Source organism: Staurois parvus, unplaced genomic scaffold (assembly GCF_062004578.1).
Source record: "Staurois parvus isolate SC_StPar_1 unplaced genomic scaffold, SC_StPar_1.0 ptg001418l, whole genome shotgun sequence".
Taxonomy (NCBI): Eukaryota; Metazoa; Chordata; class Amphibia; order Anura; family Ranidae; genus Staurois; species Staurois parvus.
This window is the reverse complement of record NW_028319214.1, coordinates 1,907,501-1,932,382: the sequence shown is the minus strand read 5'-3', so window position 1 is coordinate 1,932,382 and position 24,882 is coordinate 1,907,501. Positions and strand designations below refer to the sequence as shown.

The 24,882-nt window shown below is 42.7% G+C and overlaps 1 protein-coding gene across 4 annotated transcripts in view; it reads left to right on the top strand.

Annotated features, from left to right (window-relative positions):
- The first annotated feature begins 2,549 nt into the window (after positions 1-2,549).
- RILPL1 (Rab interacting lysosomal protein like 1) overlaps positions 2,550-24,882 on the top strand; it is a 54,861-nt gene continuing 32,528 nt past the window's right edge. For 2 of the 4 annotated variants that reach the window (XM_089662013.1, XM_089662014.1), the window contains exons 1-2: positions 2,550-3,055; positions 19,381-19,531. In XM_089662013.1, coding sequence (XP_089518139.1) covers positions 2,774-3,055; positions 19,381-19,531 — 433 coding nt within the window. In that variant the 5' untranslated portion in view covers positions 2,550-2,773. The remainder of the gene's footprint in view (positions 3,056-19,380; positions 19,532-24,882) is intronic. The other 2 variants (XM_089662016.1, XM_089662015.1) reach the window with 2 other exon arrangements.

The window sequence follows — 24,882 nt, the reverse complement described above, 5'->3', positions numbered from 1 at the left end:
AAGCTGATTGAAGAATTGGCTTGGGTGAGGATATTGCTGGATCCTTGACCAGGTAAGTGTCCTTATATTAAAAGTCAGCAGCTACGGTATCTGTAACTGCTAGCTTTTCATTTTTTTGGGGGAGACTGGAGCTCCACTTTAAAGAGTTACTAAACCCATAGCTCCCAACTGTCCCAGATTTTGAGGAACTGTCCCTGATTTGGAACAAAGTTCCTTTGTCCCTCTTTCCTCCTCATGTGTCCCTCATTTTGGTCTGATCTATATAGTGGTATATAACATGTACTATTTATCTTTCAAAAAGTGTTTCCCAGTGCTAAACCTTTCATCCAATTTCTAAATTACTGCATTTGTAAATTTCAAATTCACTATAAAGGCACAGTAGTGGTAAAAGGAAAAAAGCACTTGTGGGTTTAACTAATAATTTTTTTGTTAAATTCTCTTTTAAGGGGGTGTGGCAGGGGTGTGTGACCTAAGCCTACATAGCTTTGCTAATAGATGTCCCTGGTTTCCATCTCAAAAAGCTGGGAAGAATGCTATACCCAGGACCTGCATTCACTATATCTGGTCTCTCACAGTACACAGAACTTGGAAATGCAAAAATTTGAGCAACTATAAACTGATAAATAGCTTTTCTCCTCCTACAAGATTAACCAGTGCTCAGCTGGACACTGATAGAAGTCAGAAGACTGCTATATACTGCTGATGAGAAAAGGTATTTAGTGGTTTATATTTACTAAAATAATTGGTTTTCTGTATACTGTGGGAGACCAGATATAGTGAATGCAGGGTCCTGGGTTTAGTAACACTTTAAGGTTTAGTAAGTTGCAATATATTACATTTGTGTTTCTAGGTTTAGATCATGGTGGATAAAAATCGATGATTTAAAAAAAACATTTAAAAAAAATCGGATTTTTTTAATTTAAATCAAATTTTTTTTTATTTTTACCAAATTTACTTTAATAATATTATTTTGGAGTAAAAATCTATCTAAAGATAGTTTTCTATTTGACATACAGTAATAATTGAGTTTATTCAGCTTAGTTATGTAGCATGAGGCTGTATATTCTGCAATATTTACATTTTTGGTAAACTCATTCAATGAATCCAAGCTCTGCAAGCTGAGATAACATGCACTGCACCGATGCATTCACACAATTTCACAGTAACCATGAGGAAAAACATGAAATAAAAGAATTTGAGTAGTTCTCCAACTATGTGTGATTAACCTAAAATCGGTTCTGATATCGCTGTTTTACTAACCTGACAGCTTATTATTCTAAAAAGGAAACCTTCATTTGGCTTGCAAATATGAAAGATTCTAATTACCAGCAAGAATGAATTGGAGTCCTTACATTTTATTATTATTATACAGTATTTATAAAGCGCCAATAGTTCGCTCAGCGCTGTACATTACAAAGGGGGACAGAACATGTGACAGAACAATAACAATACAATGCAAAACATGAGGAGTTCGAGGGCCCTGCTCTTTCGAGATTACAATCTAGGAGGGAGGGGATGGTGGCACAGGAGGAGAAAGCTGTGGTGGATGGAGTGGTAGGAAGAGTGGAGGAGGTCGGCAAGTTAGCAGGGGGTGGGGTAGGCTTCCCTGAAGAGGTGGGTTTTCAGGGTGCGCCTAAACGAGAGGAGAGTAGGTGATAATCTAATGGGTTGGGGTAGGGAGTTCCAGAGGATGGGAGACACCCTGGAGAGGTCCTGGAGGTGCGCATGGGAGGAGGAGACCAGGGAACTAGTCATTTAAACAGCACCTGTCATTTTGGCTCCATCATGGCAGTGCCTGTTAGTGGGCATCCACTCACCTGCTGCCACCTCATCCCTTGCCTTGTGTCACTGCCGCATCACCAACTGTCCTATTAAAGTGAATGGGACTGTCAGTGAGTCAACAGTGGGTCAGAGGAGGAGCTGCTGTGGGAAAGAGATGACAGTTGTTCTTTATTTAATTTCAGGTACTTGTATAGTTCTGTCAATTTACACAGCGCTTTACATATATATTGTACATTCACATCTGTCCCTAACCCTCAAGGGGCGTACAATTTAAGGTTGCCAACTTACATTGATACATACACATACTAGGGACAATTTAGACAGGAGCCAATTGACCTAGCAGCATGTCTTTGGAGTGTGGGAGGAAGCTGGAGTACCTGGAGGAAACCCACACAGGCACAGGGAGAACATGCAAATTCCAGGCAGGTGGTGCTGTGGTTGGGATTTGAACCAACGATCCTGGTACTGCCAGGTGGAAGTGCTAACCATTTAGCCACTGTGCTGCCCACTTTAAAAATGATGATGTAAATCAAGCCTCTTTCCTAGTGATTTAATCCACCCCGGTTTAGATACACTTTAATGCAGGAAAACTAACCAAGTGATAAAAGTTATGGATTCGGGTGTAGAAGCCCACGTTCCCCATTCCCAGTGATGGGAAGTTTTCCACGATCAGACTGGAAAAATTTGAACCAGAGAATGGGTTAATGAAGATGCCAAGCTGGACATGCGCAGTAGCGCCCTCTGCTGTTCTGTATCCAGATCGCGTGTCGGTCCGCGCAGAGTTGTCTGGCAGCTCTCCTGTGTGATCAGAAGGCCGGTGCGGGCCGGAGCGGGCCGGAGCGGTGCGGGCGGTGGATGAGGTCCGTCATGTTATATGAGATCCCCCACATGATCTGAGAGCTCTCCGCGCAGGGAGCGCGCCCTTCCCCCGGCTATCCAGCAGCAGGAGGAGGAGGAGGACAGGAAGGAGGTTGGGAGGAGGGAAGGAGCCATGGAAGGGATCTCAGCCCTGGAGAAGAATGTGGCCGAGCTGACAGTCATGGATGTGTATGACATCGCCTCTGCGGTTGGCCAGGAGTTTGAGAGAGTCATAGACCAGTATGGCTGCGAGGCCATAGGCAGGCTGATGCCCAAAGTGGTGAGAGTGCTGGAGATCCTGGAGGTCCTGGTCAGCAGGAACATCAACCCAGAGATGGAGGAGCTGAGACTGGAGCTGGACAGGCTGAGACTGGAGCGGATGGACAGGATAGAGAAGGAGAAGAAACACCAGAAGGTGAGGAGAGATCACACAAATCTCATCACCACTTCTGCCAGGATAGAGGCAGAGCCCAGTCCTCCATGGAATGCATGTTGTCACACTCTGACACTGGCCTCCTCTGTACTCTGCACAGACTTCTATGACATCATGACAGCTTCTTGTCATTTACTAAAATCTCCCTAACCCCAGGCGCAGCATTCATTCAGGCTGGAACAGGCACTGTGACGTGCGGGATCATGACAACCTAACATTGGTCTCCCTCATTGTAGTCGTAGAGTTCAGGCTGGAACAGGCAGTGTGAAGTGCGGGATCATGACAACCTAACATTGGTCTCCCTCATTGTAGTCGTAGAGTTCAGGCTGGAACAGGCAGTGTGAAGTGCGGGATCATGACAACCTAACATTGGTCTCCCTGACCGTAGTCATAGAGTTCAGGCTGGAACAGGCACTATAAACTGTAATGCAGTGACAACCCAACATTGGTCTTCCTGACTGTAGTCATAGAGTTCAGGCTGGAACAGGCACTGTAAAGTGCAGGATCATGACAACCTAACATTGGTCTCCCTGAGTGTAGTCCCAGAGTTCAGGCTGAAACAGGCACTGTAAACTGTAATGCAGTGACAACCCAACATTGGTCTCCCTGACTGTAGCCACAGAGTTCAGGCTGGTACAGACACATAAACTGTATTGCAGTGACAACCCAACATTGGTCTCCCTGACTGTACTCACAGAGTTCAGGCTGGAACAGGCACTGTGAAGTGCGGGATCATGACAACCTAACATTGGTCTCCCTGAGTGTAGTCCCAGAGTTCAGGCTGGAACAGGCACTGTGAAGTGCGGGATCATGACAACCCAACATTGGTCTCCCTGACTTTAGTCACAGAATTCAGGCTGGAACAGGCACTGTAAACTGTAATGCAGTGACAACCCAACATTGGTTTTCCTGACTGTAGTCACAGAGTTCAGGCTGGAACAGGCACTGTAAACTGTAATGCAGTGACAACCCAACATTGGTCTTCTCTGTTGATGTCATAGAGTTCAGATTGGCAACTTTCACCGGACATTCACTGGCAATGAACCAATCACTGTCATTTAAAGAGTAACTCCACTTTTGTTGAAAACAAACCCTTCCCATCTGGGTGATCTATGTACATTGCAGGGATTTTAACAAACTTTGTTGCAGCTTGCTACCTTTTCTTATTCTGAAGAAATAGCTGTTTGTTTGTGTCCATGTGCAGAGTGAGCCGGGGTTCACACCAATGCGGTGCTGGAAAAGCTGTAAATCCTGTGCGTTTCCCGCACCCCATTGCAGTCGCATCACGTTCATGCGATCTGGTGCAGGTATCAATGATAAATTAATGACACCCCGAAACAGATCGTAAACTGCGATGCGATTGCCAGAAATTGCATCGCATGGGTCAGAACACCCATGCAATGCTATTCAGGTACTGATTTAAAAAAGGTTCCTGCACCTTTTTGGTGCCGATGCGATGCAATTTGAGCCATACAAAGTGTATGGCTCATATTGCCCCGCACAGACTTTTGCATGCAATCGGTGCGATTCCTGTGTGAACTACATGCGGTGGTCGCACCACATAGTGTGAACCCGGACTGAATCTGTATGGGATTGGTTTTATAATTATCAATCAGCTGCTGCACCTGCACGGCTCCAATGAGGAAAGTGGCAGGGACTGCATCTCTTTAGACGTAGTTTCCTATTGGGAGTATCTCACCAAAAATGCCTTTTTTGTTGCAGGGGATGCCAAAAATGTGGCTTGTATCTTAGTGTAGACTTCTGGGGAAATCAGCCAATCATATGAGCAGGAAATGATGTTTCTGGAGGGCATTCTGTACACATTTGGTGTACAGAACAGCTATAGGTAGCCGCATTGCGAAGCATTTTACTGAAAATGACAGCGCTGCAGATTGAAAAGGAAAGGTAATTTTTAATAACATTCAATTACAATATGACTTGTGCCACAATTGTATACACTATATTAGTTTTTTATTTGCTACTTTTTTTCCCACGAAAGTGGAGTCACCCTTTAAACACGTGCATGTGAAGGATTCACCCTAAGTGGTTAGTGACTGTCATATTGATTGCCCTAGAAATATGCCTCCTAAAGTGCAGTACTAATTATTTACATGTTAACATTGTTCTCCCCTGCCGTAGTCCTAGAATTCTGCCTGGCTCAGGTACTGTAAAGTGTAGTGCAATGACACCATGACTTCTAGTTATACACTAAAGCTGGCTGTAGATGGATCAAAATTCAGCCAGTTCAGCAAGGACTTTATGAATTTCAATCCACCTATGGCCATTCCCATTCTAGAGGAGTCAGCTTAGTGATTGATTACCAACAGGACTGTTGGAAAATTTGTGTTTGACCAACGCGTGCAGCCAATCAGCTGCGACTGCCGATTAGTGTATTCTGACAGCGGAGGAGTCCTGCTGTCAGAACACAGTAACACAGCTGGGAGGAGTCTGTGTGGATGGGGAAATCTGTTTTTAGCTGATAAAAAAAAAAAGATCCATATATGGCCAGTTTAACATCGTTCTCCCAAACTAGAGTTCAGGCTGGCTCAGACACTGTAAAGTGTAGTACAATGACACATTGCTATACACTAACATTGTTCTCCCCAGCTGTAGTCATAGAGTTCATCCTGGCACAGATACTGTAAAATGCAGAATGACAACCTAACAACTCCAACATTTTTCCCCCTGACTGTAGTCATAAAGTTCAGGTTGGCTCAGACACCGTAAAGTGTAGTACAATGACACCATGACTTCTTGTCCTATACTAGCTGCCTTCTCCTCTGCTGTAGTTGGGATTCAGGCTGGCTAAAACACTCTAAAATGCAGAATAATGACAACCTAACAACTCTTACATTGTTCCCCCTGACTGTAGTCATAGAGTTCAGGCTGGTTCAGACACTGTAAAGTGTAGTACAATGACACCATGACTTCTTGTCCTATACTAGCCGCCTTCTGCTCTGCTGTAGTTGGGGTTCAGGTTGGCTAAAACACTGTAAAATGCAGAATAATGACAACCTAACAACTCTGTAGTCATAGAGTTCTGGCTGGCACGAACACTGTAAAATGTAATACAATGACAGTGAGAGCCCCTTATCATACACTAGCATTGTTCTGTAAACATGGAGTTCTGGCTGGCTTAATACGGACATAGATGGATCAAATCTCAGCCACTTCAGTGGGGTCCAGCTGATATTCGATCCATCTATGGGCAGGCAGGTTGTACCCCTAGTTGATCTATTGATCAACTATGGTACAACCAGCAAGTCGGATTTTTTTACATGCGACACTATAGCCGCTAGCAGTGATCATTGTGTTCTGTCAACCAGGAAGGCCCCCAGCTGGCAGAATACAATAGCGCTTCAGGAGGGATCCTCCCCCCATCAGCACTGACTGTTGATGGAGGAATCAAGTGATTTTCTTTCCTTTAACTTGTGGTTGAAGGAAAGAAAATTGCATAATCTACAGGCCGGCCTTAGACACCAATTGGTATAAGATAAATGGTGGTGCACCAATCATTGTCATGTAACACATGCATTTGAAAGATTACCCTGCAGTGAATATTTGGTGAATGTCAGATTCTTTGCTCTATAAATATGTCCCCTGCAGTGACAATGACAACATAACTTGCCATACACTGACACTGTTCTCCCCGGTTGTCACCATAAAGTTCAGGCTGGCTCAGACACTGTAAAGTGCAGTGCAATGACGCTATTACTCCCTCTTGTTATGCACTAACATTGCATCCATTTACATTAGACTACACCCGATCTATCATGTTTAGGTCAGAAAAAGATGCAGACCTGTTCCATTATTTAATTACTTATTGAACCTGGATGGATTTGGAGGTAAACAGATGTAAAAGGACGTGCGTCTGTTTACATTTGTCTGCCCATAGAATTACATGGATCTTCCAACCAGGTCTGCCTCAAAACTTGATAGATGGACCTGAATGGACCAATCATGTGAAACAGATCTTGTATTGTTCTTTCTTGCTGTAATCAGAGGGTTCAGAGACTGTAAAGCAGGGGTAGGCAACCTTAAAGAGGTGGAGATCTACCCGAACAACATGGGAGAAGTCAAAGATCACCGGGCACAGTGTCTCACACCTGATTTAAACCTCTAATTGCCGTAATACCGCGTCACAATCACGCACATTGCACAGCAATCGTGGGTTTAAATCACCTCCTCACCACCTGTCATACACAGTTGGATCACTTTTCCGTGGAGCAGCAATGCCTGTTGTTCTTGTGAATGAGCCTTTAGTTGCATTCAGCAGGGGCACCTTAAGGGCTTGTTCAGACGTAAACTTGGGGGGGGGTGATAGAACCCTGTGGTTGATTCACAGTTTTAGTGTACACATGCCTGTATTAAAAGAGGTATAGACTCCAGAGAGAGAGATATCATATTACCCCGATACAAATCATTAGTAAGACCTCATCTGGAATATGCAGTTCAGTTTTGGGCACCAAGTCACAAAAAGAACATTGGGGAACTGGAGAAAGTACAGAGAAGGGCAACAAAACTGATACAAGGCATGGAGGAGCTCAGCTATGAGGAAAGATTAGAGGAACTGAATTTATTCTCTCTTGAGAAGAGGAGATTAAGGGGGGATATGATCAACATGTATAAATACATCAGTGGTTCATATAGTGAACTCGGTGTAGAGTTATTCACCCTGAGGTCATCACAGAGGACAAGGGGGCACTCTTTACATCTGGAGGAAAAGAAATGCAATCTCCAAATATGGAAAGGTTTCTTCACAGTGAGGACTGTGAAAATGAGGAATAGACTCTCTCAAGAGTTGGTTCTGGCCAGCTCAGTGGATTGCTTCAAAAAAGGCCTGGATTCTTTATTGGATACACAGAATATACCAGAATATATTACTAACATTTATAGGTAAAGTTGATCCAGGGAATATCCGATTGCCTCTCGGGGGATTAGGAAGGAATTTTTTTCCCAGCAGGAGCAAATTGGATCATGCTTTGCTGGTTTTTTTTTTTGCCTTCCTCTGGATCAACTGTGGGTATAGGATTATAACTTTTTTTTTTTTTTTCGTTGAGCTGGATGGAGTTTTGTCTTTTTTCAGCCAGACTAGCTATGTAACTATGCCACAGCAGCAGAAGGTGTGCACATGTCGCAGCAGGAATTAAACCCCCTGTTGCTTTTGATGGGTGCTCTCACCTGCCAATCAGACCTGTTCAAGTAAATGGGACCACTCTGCAAGCACCACGCAACTGCATGCTTCTTCGGGGTCCAAAGGGTTCAAGCAGGTGGTGAGAAAGCAACACAATGCTGCCTGATTTAACCCTTTGTTTGCTGTACTGCTCAAGGTTGCTTGTTCACTTGAAGGGGTCGTGCTTGGCAGGTGCTACATCCACCAAGCATGACAGGGCATATAACTCTGCTGCAGCTCTGACATGTGTACACCCCTGGCCACTGCAGCTACAAGGCGTGCGGTTGGGGCGGGGGTGGTAAAAACACATCTTAACGATGGGGTTTACCACCCTCCCCCAAACTGTAAATTGTAAATGAACCCTTACTGCTCTGAGTCCCCTATAAGGCTGCTTTCACACTAATGTGCTCCAGTTTACCTGCAACGTGGGTGCGGAGCAGTGCATCTGCGACTATCCTGGGTTGGCTGTGCTTTGCCATAGACTTCTATTATATCCTGCAGGTGTGGTTCACTATCTAAAAGCACACCAAAACACCTGTATTCTGGAGTTTTGGTTTGATTTCAGAAAGTGCACCAAACCTGCAGGATGGAATAGAAGTCAATGGCTAAGCTCAGCAAAACCAGGAAAGTCACAGATGCACTGAAATGCACCTGCAGTGTGGGTAAACCGCAGGACACCAGTGTGAAAGCAGCCCTATTATTATTATTATTATACAGTATTTATAGAGTGCCAATAGTTCGCTCAGCACTGTACATTACAATGGGGGACAGAACAATAACAATACAATACAAAACATGAGGGGTTCGAGGGCCCTGCTCTTTCGAGCTTACAATCTAGGAGGGAGGGGATGGTGGCACAGGAGGAGAAAGCTGTGGGGGATGGAGTGGTAGGAAGAGTGGAGGTCGGCAAGTTAGCAGGGGGTGGGGTAGGCTTCCCTGAAGAGATGGGTTTTCAGGGTGCGCCTAAAGGAGAGGAGAGTAGGTGATAATCTGATGGGTTGGGGCAGGGAGTTCCAGAGGATGGGTGACACCCTGGAGAACTGGAGGTGGGCATGGGAGGAGGAGACCAGGGAACTAGAGAGAAGGAGGTCTTGTGAGGAGCGGAGTGTGCATGTTGGGTGGTACTTGGATATTAGGTCGGTGATGTAGTTCGGGGCAGTATGGTGGACAGCTTTGTACGTCAGTGTTAGGATTTTGAATTTGATCCGTTGTGCAATCGGAAGCCAGTGGAGGGATTGGCAGAGGGGGGTGGCGTAAACGGAGCTGTTGGAAAGGTGAATGAGTCTGGCTGCCGTATTCAGGATCGACTAAAGCGGGGATAGCCAGCGGCGAGGCAGGCCAGTGAGGAGGGAGTTGCAGTAGTCGAGTCGTGATATGATGAGGGAGTGGATGAGCTGTTTAGTGGTTTCTGGGGTTAGGAATGTGCGGATTTTGGTGATGTTGCGGAGGTGGAGTCTGCATGAGTTTGCCCTATACTATTATGCTCAGTGTATTGCTTCATACTGACCTGAAGATCTCCTCTTTCCTGCTGCTGGCACCACTCTGGAGACTGCTAGCCGGGATAAAGAGGTGGAGTGCAGTTGGTATCACTCTGCATGGCACAGGAGCCAGAACTACAGAGGAGGCATCAGCTTATGCAACTCTTGCTCCCTACTATTGCTCCAACATTACAAGTAGTCCCTCTGTATTGCACTCAGTTTGATGCTCTGGGATGGTCAGCAAGCCCAGACCATGACCTACTGGTTGATCACGACTTATGGGTTTCTGACCCCCGATGTAAAGTATAGTACAATGACACTATAACTCTTGCTATACACTAAGATTGTTCTTTCCTGCTGTATTCGTAGATTTCAGGCTGGCGCAGATTTTGTAACATGCAGTACAGTGACACCGTGATTTCTTGTAACACACTAACATTGTTCTCCCTTGCTGTGGTCATAGAGTTCTGGCTGGCTCAGATTTTTTTATCATGCAGTACAGTGACACCGTGACTTCTTGTAAAACACTAACATTGTTCTCCCGTGCTGTGGTCATAGAGTTCTGGCTGGCTCAGATTTTGTAACATGCAGTACAGTGACACCGTGACTTCTTGTAAAATACTAACATTGTTCTCCCCTGCTGTGGTCATAGAGTTCAGGCTGGCTCAGACACTGTAAAGTTCAGTAGAATGACACCATGACTTCTGTGACAGGCTCAGCCTGCTCATCATTACAGAGCCTGCACTTGTTATTGCTCACAATCAGCAGTTTTTCTCCGTTTCCAGCACTGAGTAATCCAGCTCGGATTTACTTCATACAGTTCAGCTCCCATTTGACGTTTCATTGTCCTATAATAAGAACTAGGCTAGTTGGGTCACATTAGTCTGATCATAAAACATGCGTTGCTCATTTTAGTCACAATGTGTGCAGCAGTCACATGTTGTATGGGATGTACAAAAAAAAAAACTACAGACAACTTGTTGAATTAAATTCTTCCAGCTTGCCGGAAAATCTTTTCAATCAATCATTAACGGTTGTATATTCCATTGGACATGGAAAAGGGTGTGGGAGGGGAGAAGTATAGACCATAGGCATTCTGCTGACCAGAATTCTTTACTTTGTGCAGAATGAGAATATGCCATTGTCCTAGACACGGGCCGGATGTGGCTCACGGGACGTAGTTTGGAGACCCCTGGCTTAGAGGGTGATAATTGTCTGAAGCTTTAGGATGGAGATACTCTTCATTTATTTAACCACTTGCTTTCCAGAGGATTTACCCCCCTTCCTGACCAGGCCAGTTTTTTGCAATACGGCGCTGCGTTACTTTAACTGACAATTGTGCAATCATGCAACGCTGCACCCAAATAAAATGTACATCTTTTTTCCCACAAATAGAGCTTTTTTTTGGTGGTATTTGATCGCCTGTGCGTTTTTTTTTATTTTTTGCGCTATAAAAAAAAAAAAAGACCGACAGTTTTGCGATAAAAACATTATTTTTTACTTTTTGCTATAAAACATGTCCAGTAAAGAAATTTTAAAAATTACAATTCGTTATAAATTTAAGCCAAAATGTATTCTGCTACATGTCTTTACTAAGAAGAAAATCCCAATACATGTAAATTAAGTTTTTTACATGAAAGTTATAGCGTTTACAAATGGCAGTATATACAGTTGTGGCCAAAATTATTCAACCCCCACTGAAATTGAGTGTTTTGGCCAGTTTGACATTGCTTTTGATCATTCAGTCATCTTGCTTACATTTACATTAAAGAGGCACTTGTAGGTCAGACAAATATAACATAACAGTTATAATGAAATAACCACAAATGTCTTTTCTGTGCTCACAGCATTATCAGTTTTATTCAACCCCCAAGTGACATTCAATCTTAGTACTTAGTACAGCATCCTTTTACAGTTATAACAGCTTTTAAACGTGAAGCATAGCTTGACACAAGTGTCTTGCAGCGATCTACGGGTATCTTCGCCCATTCTTCATGGGCAAAGGCCTCCAGTTCAGTCACATTCTTAGGCTTGCGCACTGCAACTGCTTTCTTTAAGTCCCACCAGAGGTTCTCAATCGGATTTAAGTCTGGTGACTGCGATGGCCACTCCAAAATGTTCCAGCCTTTCCTCTGCAACCATGCTCTAGTGGACTTGGAGGTATGCTTGGGATCATTGTCCTGTTGAAAGGTCCAACGTCTCCCAAGCCTCAGGTGTGTGACGGACTGCATCACGTTTCCATCCAATATCTCCTGGTACTGAAGAGAATTCATGGTACCTTGCACACGCTGAAGCTTCCCTGTACCTGCAGAAGCAAAACAGCCCCAAAGCATGATTGACCCTCCACCATGCTTCACAGTAGGCAAGGTGTTCTTTTCATCATAGGCCTTGTTCTTCCTCCTCCAAACATAGCGTTGATCCATGGGCCCAAACAGTTCTAATTTTGTTTCATCAGTCCACAGAACACTATCCCACAACTTTTGTGGTTTGTCCACATGGCTTTTGGCATACTGCAGTCGACTCTTCTTATTCTTTGGAGACAGCAAGGGGGTACGCCTGGGAGTTCTGGCACGGAGGCCTTCATTACGCAGTGTGCGTCTTATTGTCTGGGCTGAAACTTCTGTACCCACATCTGACAAATCTTTTCTCAGTTCCTCAGCAGTCACACGGGGACTTCTCTCCACTCTACGCTTCAGGTAGCGCACAGCAGTCGAAGTCAGCATCTTCTTTCTGCCACGACCAGGTAGCGTTTCAACAGTGCCCTTTGCCTTGAATTTGCGAATGATGCTTCCTAAGGTGTCTCTTGGTATGTTTAACATCTTTGCAATCTTCTTATAGCCATTGCCCTTCCCGTGAAGAGAAATCACCTCTTCTCTTGTCTTCCTGGACCATTCTCTTGCCTTCACCATGTTTGTAACCACACCAGTAAATGTCTAGAAGGAGCTGAGTATCACAGTCATTTTAAAGCTGCCTAATTGGTGCTTATTATGCTTGATTGCTGCTCGGTGACATCCACAGGTGTTTTCAATACCTGATGGAAAGCACCTGTATGAACCTCTGTTCTTCAGAGTGGTAGTCTTTAAGGGGTTGAATAATTGTGGCAATGAAGAAACCACATAAGAACCATTTACTACTGTATTACATAAACAATTGATGTCATTTTAGTTGCATTTGGGTAGTTACAACGTCCTTGTAGGATTTGATTCTGAATACAATTCCAAATGTACACTATAGTCCCTAAACCCCTTTACAGCATTGGGGGTTGAATAATTTTGGCCACAACTGTATATTGGAATTTTATTTTTTATTTTTTTAACTAGTAATGGCGGCGATCAGCGACTTATAGTGGGACTGCGGCGGGCATTCTGACACTGGGGGGAACTGACTTGGTGGCACCGATATTCCCAGTGTCACCAATACAGTGCTAATAAAAAGCACTGACACTGTACTTATGGCACTGGGCAGGAAGGGGTGATCAAAGGGTTAACTGTGTGCTGTTTCACATTATGTGCTGTGTGTGTGCTTCACTATAAGGAGCTGACGGGAGAGATCTGTGTTTATACACAGGTCTCTCCCCCATTGGTAATACTCGGCGATCACCGGGTGGCGGCGAGTAATCGCCAAAACACTTCAGAAAAGCATGTAATGTGTTTTTGCTGCGTTTTGCATTTTAAATCTGCCTAGCAACAAGAAAAATGAAAAAGAAAATAAAAACCAAACAAATGCAAAACACATCAAACTGGGTCAAAAAAGCAGGTACAAAAACGCAATGCAGAAATGGCTCAAACGCAACCTGTGAACCTAGCCTTAAGCTGACCATGGATGGATAAAATTTAGAATGGAAATTTTTAAGAAAAGTCTTAAGCCTAGTAGACATGATGAAAAAATTGAATTAAAAATCAGGCTTTCGGACTGATTGTCCAATAATCTGATTGTTCATATACAGCTATCACAGTTGATAAGAAATTATTGGAAGGGACAGCCATGATCTTGTACGATAACAGAATGAATGATATTCCTTTAATCAGTACAGTATTCATCTGTAATGTGACCAAGACTGCGCATGCTCGAAAATGAAAGAATACATTACATCACTTCCTAAGTTGTATTCTGTCTTACAAGATTTTTCATAAGTTTAGTAACCTCTTCATTTTCGACATGACACTAGCACTCAAAAAAAGGAGGATCATTCGTCTGATATTCTCATGTGTGTACAAGGCTGTAGGAAAATTGTCAAAATATTCGTTTTTCCGTCGAATGGTTTTGTTTGATTTTGGAATGAATGGACCTTCGCTGATCAAAAACCACATGCACTGTTAGAAATTCGTTCAAGAACAATTTTCAGTCCTGCTGCTTCGAACTTTCTTGTAACTGTGCTCATTTATCTGACCCACTAAAGATTAGGAAAATGATCAAACTTTCTGAGAACCTTCTTTTCCCAAGAATTTTCGTTCAAAATTCTACCCATCTATGGCCAGCTTTTAGTTGTTGTCACCTGCCACCTTTCTAGAAATGATTAAAAAAATGACGTTCCACCTTAATAATGTTTTAATAAATACATTATTGGGCTAAATGGTGTTTATAGTGGGCAGCACAGTGTCTCAGTGGTTATCACTCATTCCTTGCAGAACTGGGGTTCATATTCCATCCAGGACACCATCTGCATGGCGTTTCCATATTCTTTCTGTGCTTGTGTGGGTTTTGTACAGATACTCCAGTGTTATTCCACACTCCAAAGACATACTGGTAAGTTATGTGGCTCCTGTCTAAATTAGCCCACATTTGTCTGTACAAATTGAACTATGCACATGTTTAGAGCGGTCCCAAGCCTGAAGGTTTAAAGTGGTATTAAACCCAAAAGCAAATATTTTATTATATTTCAGCTTGCCAATTCCTAGATGTGATGGCTGCATTCATTTTCTTTCCTTTTATTTTCAACTGGTGAGCTGTCCATAAAGTCTGTTGTTTTTCAGCAGCACAAGCTATCCTGCAGATGTAGCAGTTGGAGTGTTGAGACAATCCATTTACTACTGACAGTGGTGTTTACAATGTTCAGCTTATATATGTTCAGCTTTTATGTAGCAGTTTGGCTAGGTTCACACCTGTGTGTCTGTGTGGGCCAGGATTTGCTCTTACATGAGAGCCCATTCATTTGAATGGGTTGCTGTGCCCCAGGACACATAGGAAAGAAGTCCCTGCACTATTTTTTAAATCGCAGCCAGTACTGTTCAATTTCCAGTGCCAGCAGTGTGACACTAGGATTAATGGCACCCGCCCATGGGTTCCGCATTTCTCTGTGTGGGTGGTTGATGCTGCCGGTATTTGTAAAATTCCTACAGCGGCACCACCTGCACAGATGTGAACCGAGCCTTAGGCTAGGTTCACACCTATGCAGTTTGCGTTTGATGCATTTCTGCAGTGCTTTTTGTGGTGCATTTTGCGTTTTTTTTTGCACATGCATTTTTGACGCATTTTGCATTTGTTTTCCAACTTGTTGCTGGGCAGAATAAAATGCAAACTGCGTCAGCAACGCATCAAAAACGCACTACATGCTTTTCTGCAGTGTCTCCATTGAAGTCTATAAAACCAAAAATGCAACGTTTTGTGTTTTGAAAAAGTTACTGACCCATTCCAAAAAGCGCACCGGGTGAAAACAATGTTTTACAATGTTCAGCTTTTATTCATGTAAAAGAAAAAAAATTTTGCTGTAACTGCAGTGTTAGCTGGCTATTCACGGCCGGTGATTACTCGCCGGCACCCGGTGATTGAGGAGCATTACCGAAGGAGGGAGAGAACAGTAAGTAAACAATACAATTCTCTCCCCTGTTAGCTCCTGCACACTGCTATGCATGGCTTTGCAAAGCAGAGCCATGCAAATCAGTGTGGTTACAGTGAAGCACAAACACACAGCACACAGTTAACCATTTGATTGCCTTACATGTTAACCCCTTCCTACCCAGTGTCATTAGTACAGTGTCAGTGCTTTTTATTAGCACTGATCACTGTATTGGTGTCACTGGGGATGTCAGTGAGACCAAGTCAGTTCCACCCAGTGTCAGAATGCCCACCGCAGTTCCACTATAAGTCGCTGATCGCCGCCATTATTAGTAAAAAAAATCAATTCCAATATATATACCGCCATTTGTAAAGGTTATACCTTTCACATAAACCAATTAATTTACACGTATTGGGATTTTTTTTTTTTAACAAAGACATGTAGCAGAATACATTTTTTAAGGACGAACAAGGCTTTCTTTTTGTGAATATTGACTTGCAGCAATGATATTTAATAGTGTTACTGCACATAACGTGTGCATTTTATTCTGTAATTTGTCCTGATTAAAATTATAATTCTAGTACAAAGCATTGAAAAGTTATTTACAAATTTTTTTTAATAATTTATTTCAATGTTGCGCTTTTTTCAATATGAAACGTGTAAAAATATTAATGAACAAGGCAAACAAAACCAAAAAAATTTTATGAATAGTTTATGAAAAATAAAGGAACAAAAAATAACCAGCCGGAAAATAATAATTAAATGGAAAAGAAGAATAAGCGTTAATTGGGGCTGATTATAGTAAGCTAAGGGTTAATAAGGAGCTAAACAGAGGAACATTTAACTGACAGGTTGCTTTTAAGTCCTCATGCACACTGGACATTTTTAGAGTGGCTGTTTTTGGCTTTCGACATTTTTTCTACAGCTAGTAAACCCCCCAGCATGTTATCCTATGTGTCCATGCACACATAGACTGTAATCAGTGTTTTTTGGCAGGGGCATTTTTTGGCTGGAAAAAAAACCCAGGACTAGTGGGTTTCTAGTTATTTAGCTGTGAAAATGCTCTAATGCTGTAAAGTGTCACAAACCAGCGTTTTTGGACCTTTTTTGATTACAAAAATGCAAATGCGGGAAAAGGCTGCTAAACGCTAATGGAAAAACGCTAACAAAAGCTGAAAAATGTTTTTAACATGACTTTACACAGCTAAGGTTACCAGCATTATCAAAACACCCAGTGTGCATGGAGCCTAACTGACTTCATCTGCAGAAGTTCATTCCTTTGACCTGTAGATGAATAAACAGAAAGATACAAAATGAAACAATGTTTTCTTTACCTTTCTCTTGCTGAGCAATGTTATTGATAAATATTGTCAGGCTGCTTTTTATTATTTTTATTTTTTTTTACATCTCTAGGACTTGTTTACACTTCAGCTGTCAGTAGGGGAACCCCTCCGACAACTGAGTGAGTCATAGGTTGTTAAGGACACTGAGGTTCTGTTCCTGAACAACTGGGATTTGTATCAGTTTCAGGTACCGTAGCATTTGCACCAGTACCAATATTTGTGCAAATGTTTAGTATCGGCAACGCTAATGGTGCAACCATACTTCACAGCTTTTATTATTATTATACAGTATTTATAAAGCGCCAATAGTTCGCTCAGCGCTGTACATTACAAAGGGGGACAGAACATGTGACAGAACAATACCAATACAATGCAAAACATGAGGGTATCGAGGGCCCTGCTCTTTCGAGCTTACAATCTAGGAGGGAGTGGGTGGTGGCACAGGAGGAGATAGCTGTGGGGGATGGAGTGGTAGGAAGAGTGGAGGAGGTCGGCAAGTTAGCAGGGGGTGGGGTAGGCTTCCCTGAAGAGATGGGTTTTCAGGGTGCACCTAAAGGAGAGGAGAGTAGGTGATAATCTGATGGGTTGGGGCAGGGAGTTCCAGAGGATGGGTGACACCCTGGAGAAGTCCTGGAGGTGGGCATGGGAGGAGGAGACCAGGGAACTAGAGCGAAGGAGGTCTTGTGAGGAGCGGAGTGTGCGTGCTGGGTGGTACTTGGATATTAGGTCAGTGATGTAGTTCGGGGCAGTATGGTGGACAGCTTTGTACGTCAGTGTTAGGATTTTGAATTTGATCCGTTGTGCAATCGGAAGCCAGTGGAGGGATTGGCAGAGGGGGGTGGCGGAGACGGAGCGATTGGAAAGGTGAATGAGTCTGGCAGCCGTATTCAGGATCGACTGAAGCCTTTTACTTGCCTTTTCTGTTTTCCCCTGATGCCCTAAGGGGCCACTAGATCACCCAATATTTCATTGTTTTCTTCGATATGCTAAGCAAGTTAAAACTGCAACACTGTAAATACTGTGTCCTACGTATTTTCGCACAGTTGAAGAACAGTCTTCTCCATTCAACGCACTTCTTTGTGGTTCGTATATCTGGTTCTATATTTTGGCACCTCCCGCCAGCCTCTATAAAAACTATGTCCTGTAGTGATATGAGGCTGGAGGATGAAACCACAATACAGGGTGGAAGAATGAGGCATTTGACATCCTCGGAAGAATTCAGTTTCCAAACAATTCACCTGAGCCCTTAGCTTGAAGAAAGCCAAGACAGAAGTTGTCACCTGCTGTAAAGTTAAATGTTTAGAGCCTTTTTTTTTTTCTTTTTTGCAGGGGTCAGTTTTTAGAAAATTTTTTTTTAAAACAGTCACTTTAACCACTTCCCGACCGGCCGTTGTATATAAACGGCCGGATGGTGGCAGTGCAGGGTCGGGTGGCCGTTTATAAACGGCCTCCCCGCACCCTGCTTGTGCGCGCTCCCTGGGAGCGCGCAGCACCGCGATCCGGTGCCCGCTGTGTCCTCCGGACACAGTGAAACACCGATCGTGGGACGGGACCTCTGTACGAGGTCCCGCTCATGTGATCACTGATTGGCCAATCAGTGATCACATGTAAAGTAATAAGCAAGATGTCACTTGTGACAACATTGCTTACTATGTTTGAAATCTGTGAATGATCACAGAGGTCACATGGTACAAGGCTATTCACAACAGCCTTGTACCATGTGACAAGCTGTGACCAATCACAGCTCACTCAGTACTTATCAATGACTGCAAGAATGCAGACAGAGAGAAAGAGAAATTATTGCTTTTACATCCTATATGGGTGTAAAAGCAATCAGTGTAAAAAAAAAAAAAAATACAATCTTCATCACCCCCCACAAGTAGTACAGTGTCACTATGGCGACACTGTACTGCTAGGGTGACAGTATGTAAAAAAAAAAAAAAAAAAAAATATATAAAAAAATTAAAAATGTAAAAAAAATGTTTAAAAATTATACTTTTTGGTTATAAACTAATTTGGATTTTTTTTTTACTAAAAGGATAACGAAATAAATTTTGGGCAAGATTTATGATGAAATATTATTTATTTGCAAAATGTTATAAAAAAAACACTTTTTTCAAAATTTGTGGACATTCTCATTTACATAGCAAATAAAATAAGAATCCCAGCGGTGAATAAATACCACCAAAATAAAGCTTTATCTGTCTCAAAAAAATGGTAAAAAATTCATTTGGGTACAGTGTTGCAGGACCGCGCAATTGTCATTCAAAGTGTGATAGCGCTGAAAGCTGAAAATTGCCCTGGTCAGGAAGGGGGTAAAAGTGTCCGGTCTGGAAGTGGTTAAGAGTCTTTACAGTAAAGTGAAAATGTTAACTCTGGCCAGTTGTATTTTGTTTCACATGGAATAGGTATTTGTAGTTGGGTACAAATGTACACATCATTTAACCAGAGTCCAGCTTTGGACATTGGACAGTATATGCACACATGACATTCATGGTGAAATGAATTGTATCAGTAATGGTATGATAATCTTTCAGGAGCTGGAACTGGTAGAAGATGTATGGAGGGGCGAAGCACAAGACCTTCTGGGTCAAATAGCTCAACTACAAGAGGAAAACAAACAATTACTATCAAACCTGTCCTCGAAAGATGTCACTTTAACGGAGGAGGAGTTTCAGAAGCATGAAGGTAATCATCACTGGAGATAATTTTTTTCTGGCAGTCAGCTATTTATGCTTTACTTAAAGGATCAGTCCTTTGATAACTGATGTTTAAGTTAAAGATGGAACATAATGGGCTGAATTAGCCCAAATATACACTATATTGCCAAAAGTATTGGGCCGCCTGCCTTTACAATCACATGAACTTTAATGGCATCTCATTCTTAGTCCGTAGGGTTCAATATTGAGTTGGCCCACCCTTTGCAGCTATAACAGCTTCAACTCTTCTGGGAAGGCTGTCCACAAGGTTTAGGAGTGTGTCTATGGGAATGTTTGACCATTCTTCCAGAAGTGCATTTATGAGGTCAGGCACTGATGTCGGACAAGAAGGCCTGGCTCTCAGTCTCCTCTCTAATCCATCCCAAAGGTGTTCTCTCAGGTTAAGGTCAGGACTCTGTGCAGGCCACTCAAGTTCCTCCACCCCAGAATCGCTCATCCATGTCTTTATGGACCTTGCTTTGTGCACTGGTGCGCAGTCATGTTGGAACAGGGAGGGGCCATCCCCAAACTGTTCCCACAAAGTTGGGAGCATGAAATTGTCCAAAATGTTTTGGTATGCTGCAGCCTTAAGTGTTCCCTTCACTGGAACTAAGGGGCCAAGCTTAACCTCTGAAAATCAACCCCACACCATAATCCCCCCTCCACCAAACTTTACATGTGGCACAATGCAGTTAGGCAAGTAACGTTCTCCTGGTAACCTCCAAACCCAGAAATGTCCACCGGATTGCAAGACAGTGAAGCATGATTGGTCATTCCAGAGAACACATCCCCACTGCTCTAGAATCCAGTGGCGGCTTGCTTTACACCACTGCATCGGATGCTTTGCATTGCACTTGGTGATGTAAGGCTTGGATGCAGCTGCTCGGCAATGAAAACCCATGAAGCTCTCTATGCACTGTTGTGCTAATCTGAAGGTCACACGAAGTTTGGAGGTCTTTAGCTATTGACTCTGCAGATAGCATGGCGACTTCTGCGCACTGTGCACTTCAGCATGCGCTGACCCCTCTCTGTCATTTTACGTGACCTACCACTTTTTGACTGAGTTGCTGTTGTTCCCTGTTGCTTCCACTTTGTTATAATACCACTAACAGTTGACCGGGAATATTTAGTAGCAAGGAAATTTCACAGATGGACTTATTGCACAAGTGGCAACCTATCACGGTATTACTCTTGAATTCACTGAACTCCTGAGAGCGACCCATTCTTTCACAAATGTTTGTAGAAGCAGTCTGCATGCCTAGGTGCTTGATATTATACACCTGTGGCCATGGAGGTGATTGGAACACCTGAATCCAATGATTTGGAGGGGTGTCCCAATACTTTTGGCAATATAGTGTATCTTGCCAATCATAACACTGAGATCTCTCTGCCATATCTTCACCCTGGTTATTTATAGTTTTGGGCGTTTCCACTTACCTTTTGTGTGTCCCAAGACCTCCTGTTCCATGTTCTGTAATATAAAATCCTCCTAATGGCCACAGGGTTCAGGAAGTTGAGTGAAGATATCTGACCAGCAGATTATCCAGGAACCTCAGAGATCATCAATCCTTCTGATTAGGACTGGATTGAATATATGTCCTCAGTCTCTTTCTTGCTCTCTAAAGTGAGATATCGGGGATCTATTTAGACCCCCTGATATTTCACCAAAGCGCCACCCCCCGCAACAGCATTATGAAAAAATAAATGCTTTTTAAATTGTAAAAAATAGAGAAACAAATGGTAAAATTATTAAGGGCTCATTCACACAGGTTCTCTAGCCCATACAATGTGAATTAACAGTTTGTGTGGCTTAAGCTGCCTGTTATTCTAGGACACAGCAACTGTTCAGACATGGCCGCAGGTCCGAATTTGACAAGTGTGTGGGTGAGTGGCCCCAAAATGTCTGTGTTCAGGGCCGTACCCCTGCATCCACACGTCTGTTAAATTAGGACCTGCCACTGTGTTCATACAGCTGCTGCGTCCCCATAAACACCGCTCCAGCTATGTGCAAAATAAAAACAACAATAACCCACAAATTTCACTGTACAGGCTACAGCACCCATGTGAATGAGCCCAAAACTTCACACAGATTTTTTTTTTTTTATGTACGCAATACAGTTTTATCTTTTGGATTTAGCAGAAAGTTATTTTGTGTTTTGTCCGTTAATGATTTTAGTGTATTTTTAGCAACAATATTGTTTTAATACTTCGGGGGAGAGGGGTTATCAGGTAGGTTGTACAGGGCCCCATGATTTCTAATAGCAGCACTGGCTATAGATGTGAATGGCTTGTTTTACAGTGCTTATACAGCTTTTTCATAATATGTGAATACGTGTGTGTGTGTGTGTGTGTGTGTGTGTGTGTGTGTGTGTGTGTGTATGGGTGTATATGGGTGTGTAGTTTGAGTACAGGGTCCCTTTAATGTGAAGTGCTTAATTGTAATTGCCTTGCTTTGGTGTGTGAAGGTTGTCACTCCCATGATGATCCTGCTGCAGGTGCCTTAGAGCCTTTCTCAATCAGGGTGCCTTGGCAAAATGTCTGAAACTTGCCCAAAACTTGTATACAAGCCAGTGGGTGGAACAAGCCGGCCTTTTAGATACAGAAAGCCACAGGTTTTCATTGTACACCTTTAAGGCCTTCTATCCGTTGGCGTCCTGACAACCAATGACCTCATCACTTAATAAGGAGGTTGTCAGCTGCCTGCACAGCATCCTAGTATGACCCTCCCCTGCCCTTTTCCATCAGCACTGGGGTCACATTAGCGATGGAGAAAAACTGAGGGAGAAGAGAAACAATGGAATACTAGTCAGTACCAGTGTGCAAAAGTGTATTTGCTTTGGAAGAATAAATCACCTCTAATGTTGGGTGTCCTACATGTGTGGATGTTGCTGTGTTATATGGAACTATTAGAATCGTTTTTTACATGTTAGAATGGGGTGCCATTTTAAAATTATGGAAAGTATTGAGGCACCCCATTTTAGAATGGGGTGCCCCAAGACTGTCCATAATTTTATATAGTGCCTCGGGACTGTTCATAATTTTAAAGGGCACCTTGACTGAAAAAAGGTTGAGAAGCACTGCCTTAGAGGACTGCTAGAAAGCTAGTCTGGGGTTTAGTGTGCAGTCATTCATTTAAACCATGTACAGTTCAACATGTTGTGTTCAAAATAATAGCAGTCAGACATCACTAACCTGATCAATCACTGTTTTTGGTAGAAATGATATTTCTACATGGCAAATAATTTACTAGCAGGTGTAGTAGAGTAATAGAAATCCAACAGACCCAACAGTCATGACATGCATGCTGCTGATTCTGTGTAATTGAATCACTAATTGAAAGGGGCATGTTCAAAATAATAGCAGTGTGGAGTTCTATTAGTGAGGTCATTCATTCTTTGAAAAACAGGTGGCAATTATTGCCCTTATTTAAGGAAGGAAGGCAGAAAATGTTCTACATGCTGGTTACAGTGCATTTCTCTCTGCAATTCTGAGGAAAATGGGTTGTTCCAGACATTGTTCAGAAGAACAGCGTACCTTGATTAAAATGTTGATTGGAGAGGGGAAAACATATAAAGAAGCACAGAAAATGATAGGCTGCTCCAGCTAAAATGATCGCAAATGCTTTAAAATGGCAACCAAAACCTGAAAGACGTGGAAGAAAGCGAAAAACTACCATTCGAATGGATAGAAGAATAGCCAAAATGGCAAGGACTCAGCCAACAATCAGCTCCAGGAAGATCAAAGAAGGTGTAAAGTTCCCTGTGAGTACTGTTACAATTAGAAGACGCCTATGTGAAGCCAAGCTATCTGCAAGAAGCCCCCGCAAAGTCCCACTGTTGAAAAAAAGACGTGCTGAAGAGGTTACAATTTGCCAAAGAGCACATCGACTGGCCTAAAGAGAAATGGCGCAACATTTTGTGGACTGATGAAAGTAAGATTGTTCTTTTTGGGTCTAGTGGCCGGAGACAGTTTGTCAGACGACCCCCAAACACTGAATTCAAGCCACAGTACACTGTGAAGACAGTGAAGCATGGTTGCGCAAGCATCATGATATGGGGATGTTTCTCATACTACGGTGTTGGGCCTATTTATCGCATACCAGGGATCATGGATCAGTTTGAATACATCAGAATACTTGAAGAGGTCATGCTGCCTTATGCTGAAGAGGAAATGCCCTTGAAATGGGTGTTCCAACAAGACAACGACCCCAAACACACCAGTAAATATGCAACATCTTGGTTTCAGACCAACAAGATTGACATTATGGAGTGGCCAGCCCAATCCCCGGATCTTAATCCAATAGAAAACTTGTGGGGTGACATCAAAAATGCAGTTTCTGAGGCAAAACCAAGAAATAGAGAAGAACTGTGGAATGTGGTCCAATCATCCTGGGCTGGAATACCTGTTCACAGGTGCCAGAAGTTGGTTGACTCCATGCAACACAGATGTACAGCAGTTCTCAGAAACAGTGCTTATACAACTAAATATTCATTAAGTGATTCAAAGGAAAGCAAAATCTTCAAACATTTTTCAGTTTATATAGTGAATGTTTGAGTTTGTAAAGAAGAATACAAACGCTGCTATTTTTTTGAACAGTCTAATATTCACTTTTCTTCAATTTCTTTTAGAGGAACAACACAAATTTGATATATTTTCTTCATGTTTTGATTTGGAATAGAATGTGTAGTGTTCCCAATGCATTTGTGTGTATGGAAATAAAAGCTATTGGAAGGATTTGGAGCTTTATTCACTTTTTTCAACACACTGCTATTATTTTGAACACAACTGTATGTCCCTGAAAACCATACTTGTGTCATCCTTGTATTGGACCTATTCTGACGATTTAAATTTAGCTGTGCTTCTTTAGGTCCTTCATCTGTTCTAGACAGAAATACATCTCCACGTCCGTGGTTTTACTTAGAATAGAACAGCTTGGTTTGGAAATGGTGAAGCATGTTTGCCTGATGGGGAATACAGATGAGTCACTGATAGTGTCAGCAGGATGTCTACTTTAGAACTATTAATTATCTGGAAGGTGAGATTTCACAATAGGATGAGAGTTATGCTCCAATATGATTCTTAATTTTTTTTAAATAATTCTTATAATTTCTGTAAAAGCAAAAATTATATGAGCTGTACAAGTACCAGAAGGTTCCTATTCTGTAACAGTGTCAGAATTGAACTAATATTTGGAATCTGTTTCTCATGTCTGACACAACATATTTAGGGTTTGTATAAATTGCATTTAGCTCAGCCAGACTAATCACCAACTGCTTCTTATACCTACTAGCAGCAATCCCACTGTGTGCATGTGCCGTTCTCTGCTCATTGCAGTGCAAG